The sequence below is a fragment of the Cucurbita moschata genome, unplaced genomic scaffold (assembly GCF_002738365.1).
Source record: "Cucurbita moschata cultivar Rifu unplaced genomic scaffold, Cmos_1.0 Cmo_Scf00073, whole genome shotgun sequence".
NCBI lineage: Eukaryota > Viridiplantae > Streptophyta > Magnoliopsida > Cucurbitales > Cucurbitaceae > Cucurbita > Cucurbita moschata.
The window spans coordinates 200,394-207,118 of NW_019268589.1; the positions used below are offsets into that span (position 1 = coordinate 200,394).

General features: G+C 40.0%; 1 protein-coding gene across 1 annotated transcript; it reads left to right on the plus strand.

Moving 5' to 3' along the window:
• The first annotated feature begins 2,867 nt into the window (after positions 1 to 2,867).
• Positions 2,868 to 5,180, plus strand: LOC111438350 (ABC transporter G family member 5). Its single transcript, XM_023076254.1, has one exon. The coding sequence runs from the start codon at positions 2,981 to 2,983 to the stop codon at positions 4,850 to 4,852; it is 1,872 nt and encodes a 623-aa protein (XP_022932022.1). The 5' UTR covers positions 2,868 to 2,980; the 3' UTR covers positions 4,853 to 5,180.
• The last annotated feature ends 1,545 nt before the right edge of the window (positions 5,181 to 6,725 follow it).

Consider the following 6,725-nt stretch of genomic DNA (forward strand, 5'->3'; position numbering starts at 1 on the left):
GATACGTTTTAAAGCTTTGAGGGAAAACCCGAAAAGGGAAAGCCTAAAACTTTGAGGGAAAACCCGAAAGGGGAAAGCCCAAAGATGACAGTATCTACTAGCGATGAGCTTGAGCTGTTACACATTGAAATTGAAAAAAATGTTCGAGATATTAGAAAGTTGCCTCTAATTGACTCGTAGTTAGCCCAAGCTTCAAATCAGTGAATGAGTAACATTAAATTGCAATGTCCCATGTCTAAGATTCAGAATTTGTGTTCGACACTTGATGATCTCGACATTCCCAAAACTTTCTTTTAATGTCTCATGCTCAGGATTCAGTATCCGAATTCAACATGGCTATGTCACTAACTCCTTACTTCTAAGAGGGAAAAATATCCTCACAGACTAACACGAGTTCTTTCAGCATGATTTGTTCTCATTCACATGCTTCAAGTAACACCTCGTTTCTAAAAGTGAAGATTATCCCCACAGACCAACATAAGTCATTTCAGCCCAATTTATTTTTACCCACATGCTTTCTAGAAAAATTTACGTAAGGTCACTCAGTGTCGGATTACTCTAGGTAAAACACGTTTAACTTTGGAGATCATTTGGGTAACTTTCATTCGGATGTAGTCTCGGTTCATTTATGTAATCCTCCTTTACTCGACTCGAGGTGTCGTGAAAATCTTCCAAAAATTAAAAAGTTGGCAAAGGACAAAATAAAATGGGCCAACTTTTGAGCACAACCAAGCAAGTTCTTAAAGAGAATCTTCTCTTTTGCTGTCATTCACCAAAAAGATTTACCCATTTATTTCATCTAATTTCCTTTAAAATTTTACATGAATTCTCCACCACACATAAAAAATGTCATAAATTTACATATAAAATAAAAATAAAAATTTCTTTGAAAATTTGTGGTCCATTAATTAATCTAATAAAGTTATAAGTGTTTGACTCCAAATATAATTTATAATAAAGATCAAAATCGAAAAACGTTACGAAACCATAACCCTTTAAACAAAACAAATCAACCGTACGTGATTTTATTAGAAAAGTAGTGTCGGTCTTCACATTATACGTAATTTCAACAAAATAGGAGTTTGCTAACAAAAAAACATATTAAAGTAGAAGCATTTAAGAACATTAAAACATCATCGTCATCCTATGATGTCGTCTCTTAACTCTATCCATGAAATGGTTTGACTTTATATACTCGGTAACGTACTCTTTTATTGGAGTTAGATATTGCGAGATCCTACATCAGTTGGAGAGAGGAACAAAACATTTTTTATAAGGTATGGAAATCTCTTATTAGGAGGTGCGTTTTAAAATCAAGTTTGAGATTTACAAATGGTATCAGAGTTAGACATTGGGCGGTGTGCCAACGAGGACACTATGTCTCTAAGGGGGTGGATTGTAAGATCTCACATCGGTTGAAGAGGGGAATGAAGCATTCCCTATAGGTGTGCCAACGAGGATGTTGGACCCTCAAGGGGGTGGATTTTGAGATCTCACATCGGTTGGAGAAGGAAACGAAACATTTCTTAGGAGAGTGTGAAAACTTCTCCCAAATAGACACGTTTTAAAATAGCGATATATAACGAGCTAAACCTGACAATATCTGCTAGCAATAAGTTGAGTTGCAGCAATAATAACCAAAATTAAGGATCAATTTTTTTTTTTTTAGATCGGCCCCTAGCTCATAATTTGCTCCCAAGTTAGGATTGTCTAACTTGACTCTAATTGGCACATAGAGACACGACCACCTAATGTTGTGACAAAGAAGATGTGTGTTCCCGGTTTATTCACGACCTAGTCAAAATCTTTGTTTATGTTAGTTGTTGGTATAGTCACTACAAGTGCAGTCGGTAATCAGGAAGAGAAGGAGGCAACATCTAATCACCATTTGTATATGCTAGAATTAGCCGCTATGTAAATGTAACCTTAAAGTAAATATTTTTTTTTAAAAAAAATACATTAATAAAATACGATAGCTCTAGATTATCATCCTTCAAAGAATAAATGAAGTGATTCTTCTTTAACGTGACATTTATTACAATTCGAGATTATCTAGTGATAATTTGAACATGTTTTTTTCATATCTTCCTTGAAATTCGTATTTGTGTGATTGAGATATTTTGATTCATATGGGATCCCTCAATCTCCTCTTGCTAGGACTCGGCCTTCGGGGCTCAGTCTCCTCTCGCTAGGACTTGTTTCTTTCTCCATTCGATATGAGATCCCTCAATCCACTTCCTTTGGCGCTTAGTCTCCTCTTACTGGAGCTCGTTCCTTTCTCTAATCAATGTGGGATCCCCAATTCACTCACTTTGGGGCTCAGCCTCCTCGCTGAAACATCGCTTGATAGATATAATTTGTGTAATAACCCAAGTCGACTACTAGCAAATATTGTCCTGTTTGGACTTTTCATCAAGGTTTTAAAAAATGTTTTGTTCTCCTCCCCAACTGACGTGAGATCTCACAATCCACCCCCTTTAGGGCCCTCCTTCCTGGCACATCGCCTTGTGTCCACCCCCTTTGAGGCCCAGCCTCTTCACTGGCACATTACCTCGTGCCCACCCCCTTCAGGGCTCAACCTCCTCGTTGGGGGTGGACACGAGGCGATGTGCCAACAAGAGCCTAGTGCCTGGCTCTAATACCATTTGTAATAGTCACCACTGACAGATATAAAATATTGTCATCTTTGCGCTTTCCTTTCGTAGTCCACCCAAGGATTTTAGAGCACTGTTTTCTCATTGATTACCAGTAGTATTTTGTTCTCCTTCCCAATCGATTTGAAACTATTTAAATTAATAAAAATAGAGTAGAAAAAAACTAATGAAAACAAAAGATTCAAAATAATTATTTAAACAAGACATGCAAGGCCAAGGCTGACAAAGAGAGAGACAGAGACAAAAAAAACATTATTAATTTGTGTAACACTGAAGCTGAGAAACCAACCAGAGCTGAACCAGAACGACAACAACAACAACTTGAAATGAAGAAGCAAGAAGAACAAGAACAAGAACAAGAAGGATGCGAAATAGAAGCCATAGCAATCTGCTACAAGATCCAAACCCATAACCCCAAATCCCCATTCCTCAACATCTTCTCCACCGCCAAACCCACCATCCGCCACCGCCACCTCCTTTCCGATGTCAATTGCCAAGCCAAATCCGGCCAAGTCCTCGCCATCGTCGGCCCTAGCGGCGCCGGAAAATCCACCCTCCTCCAAATCCTCGCCGGCAAAACCACCCCACACGGCGGTTCCCTCCTCCTCAACCACCACCCCATCAACCCCTCCCATTTCAGCACAATGTCCGGATACGTCCCTCAACACGACACCCTCTTCCCTCTCCTCACCGTCGAAGAAACCCTCTCTTTCACCGCCAAGCTCCGCCTCACCCTCCCATCTTCCGATCTCACCGCCAAGGTAACCTCCCTAATCGACGAACTCGGACTAACCCACGTCGCCCATTCCCGCATCGGCGACGACAAACTCCGGGGAATCTCCGGCGGCGAAAGACGGCGAGTCTCCATCGGCGTGGAAGTCATCCACGACCCCAAAGTGCTAATTCTCGACGAACCCACTTCCGGGCTCGACAGCACTTCCGCTTTTCAAATCATCGACATGCTGAAAACCACCATGGCTGAAGCTCGGCGAAGAACCATTGTTCTTAGCATCCATCAGCCTGGGTTCAGAATCGTGAAGCTTTTCGATTCCGTTCTCCTTCTCTCCAGTGGCTCTGTTTTGCACCATGGCTCTGTTGAACAGCTCGCTCTGAACCTCACTCTAATGGCTCTCCATCCTCCACTCCATGTCAACATCGTTGAATTCGCCATTGAAGCCATTGAAGCCATTAAAAAAACCCCAAATCTTCAAACCCAAACAATCCCCCAATCCCAATTCAAATCCCCCAAATTCACCCTCCAACAGCTCTTCCAACAATCCAAAGTCATCGACGAGGACACCATCAAGAACAGAGTCAAGAACAGAGTCGAAATAACTCCACCCGATTTCGCGAATTCAAGATTCAAAGAAACCACCATCCTAATGCACAGATTCTCCAAGAACATCATAAGAACAAAGGAGCTTTTCGCTTGCAGAACAGTTCAAATGTTCATATCCGGCCTCGTTCTGGGTTCAATTTTTTACAATCTCAAATTCGATTTAGTGGGTGCAGAAGAACGCGTGGGGTTATTCGCTTTCATATTAACCTTTCTATTAACAACATCAATCGAAGCCCTCCCAATTTTCTTACAAGAAAGGGAGATTCTAATGAAAGAAACCTCCTCCAGAAGCTACAGAGTATCCTCATACGCCATAGCCAATGGGTTGGTGTATATCCCATTTCTACTAATCCTAGCCATTTTATTCTCAATACCATTATATTGGCTGGTGGGGTTGAACAGAAATGTAATGGCGTTCATCCATTTCATGGTGCTAATATGGTTGATTCTGTACACGGCGAATTCAGTGGTGGTTTGTTTCAGTGCTTTGGTGCCGAATTTCATAGTGGGGAACTCGGTGATATCAGGGGTTATGGGTTCGTTCTTCCTGTTTTCTGGGTATTTCATATCGAACCATGAGATACCAAAGTATTGGATATTTATGCATTATATATCCGTGTTTAAGTACCCATTTGAAGGGTTTTTGATAAATGAGTTTTCGAGGTCGGGGAAGTGTCTGGAAATGATGTTTGGGGAATGTGTGGTGAGGGGAGAGGATGTGTTGAAGGAAGAAGGGTATGTGGAAGAAAGCAGGTGGAGGAATGTTATGGTGATGATGGGGTTTGTTTTGATTTACAGATTTGTGTCTTATGTTGTTTTGAGATTTCGATGCTCTCAGAAGAAATCTGGTTTTGTTTAGCAGAAACCAAGAACAAGAAGAAGAACAAGAAGAAAGAACATGAAGAACAAGAAGAAAGAACATGAAGAACAAGAGGAATCTCTCTCTTTCTCTCTCTCTCTTCACGAGCTGGGTTTGAAAGATGTCGTGTTCACGTGGTGGTTTCAAGTGTACCTAAGGATTATACTGACAAGTGCTTGTGTTTGTGGGCTTTTGTTTTTTGTTTTTTCACCTCTCTAACTACATATGTAAGATTTCTCTTAAATTTAACAATTTGGTGGTGTGAATTTAAAACTTTTCTAATTTGGTATTGTTGCATGTCCATCCTCTGCTACCACTACCATTTTCATGTTGTTAGGTTTGAAATCACGGACCTCTGTAATGGTATGATATTGTCCACTGAAGATAGTATTCCTTACTTATAAATTCGTGAGCTTTCTTTTAATTAGTCGATGATTTTCAATAATTCTCTGAAATTCCATAAAGTCTTCATCAACACTGTGGGAATTTTGTATGAACTAAATGAGTATTTTTTCTCTTCGAAAAGGTCCACTCAATTCGACTGAAATAAGAAGAATTATACGTTGTTCAAAAGTTTTGAATGTGCATGTGCGCATGAGTTTGATTGGACTTACCATAGTACTTTGTGTAGCGTAGGTTTAAAGCGGGATCTTATTTCAACGATACCCTCTTGGATAACTAGGCTTGAATAAGTAATTTAGGGTACCTCAAACGCTCTTTATACATCAATATCTCCATGAGTTTTGAGTTTTATTTACTTCTTTTGGCTTAATCACTTGAGATCTTTCCTAATAAGCTCATTTTCGCGTGTAATGCTTTTTGTTTGATCTAATTGCTTGAAATCTAGAAATTATACAAATATACTTGCAAAAATTACCATTTAAAACCGTAGTCTAGTGAGAATTTAGGCTTTAGGTTGTTGATATTAGGTTCTAATTCTTTAGTATGATAATCTAGGAGGAGAATCTCACAAGTTTTGTGTTGAAACTCGACCAAGATTCATGTCGGAATTGAAATTTTAGGACGTTTCAAATTTTGGTAAGAATAAATTTATTAAGAACTTTCAACGTGTCTATTAAGGTACATGGTTGGCTAAATATTATATAAAAGTTACTTTCAAGTGCAGGATATGAGGTCTACAACTCTCGTGAAGGAAGTAATTCGTTCTGGGTTAAGAATCGAGAGTTAAGAAAATGTAAAGAAATAGGTCTGAAATGTGAAAACTGAGAAAATTTTGAAAAATCAACATATGGGTAATCGACGAACAGCGGTCGAAAGTGCATCGACCAATGGCAGTAGGAGCGCGTCCCAACTGGTGGCGGATACGCATCACACCATAGCACAGGAACGCATCCTCCCCTAAGCGGCGACATTCGACGCGGACCTCACCTGACCTGAGGACCCGCAACAATCTGAACCCATATCCATGCCTACAATTCGCGTCCCACAATTTGACCCAACTCGTGCACCGACCTATGACATGCAATTGCAACTCTGCTCGCATGTGATACGTGCATGTGAAACCTTCTCCCAGCGCATGAAGGGCACGTGAGTTACCATTTTATGTTGTTCGACTCCCGTTTGTCAATTTTTCATCTTGATCCCAATACTAACCCTATTTGGATGTGAATTATGTTCCACCAGAGGGAATTTGAAATTTTTGGACACCTCCTTAGCAAGATATCGTACTTGAGAAGGCTCACGACAACCAGTAAGTAACCATATGGATTCTAGGAGTAATACATGTAAGGATTGCTTGGAATTGCATATAGGTTAATAAAATCAACCCTAGGTGGCTCAGTATAACCGATGCCTAAGAAGACCGATAATTGTGAGAATAGTCACACTAGTTGAAATATCTGGAATTGTACCC

Coding starts and splice junctions, on each gene's coding strand:
- LOC111438350 (XM_023076254.1), top strand. CDS start 2,981: ATGAAGAAGCAAGAAGAACAAGAACAAGAACAAGAAGGATGCGAAATA.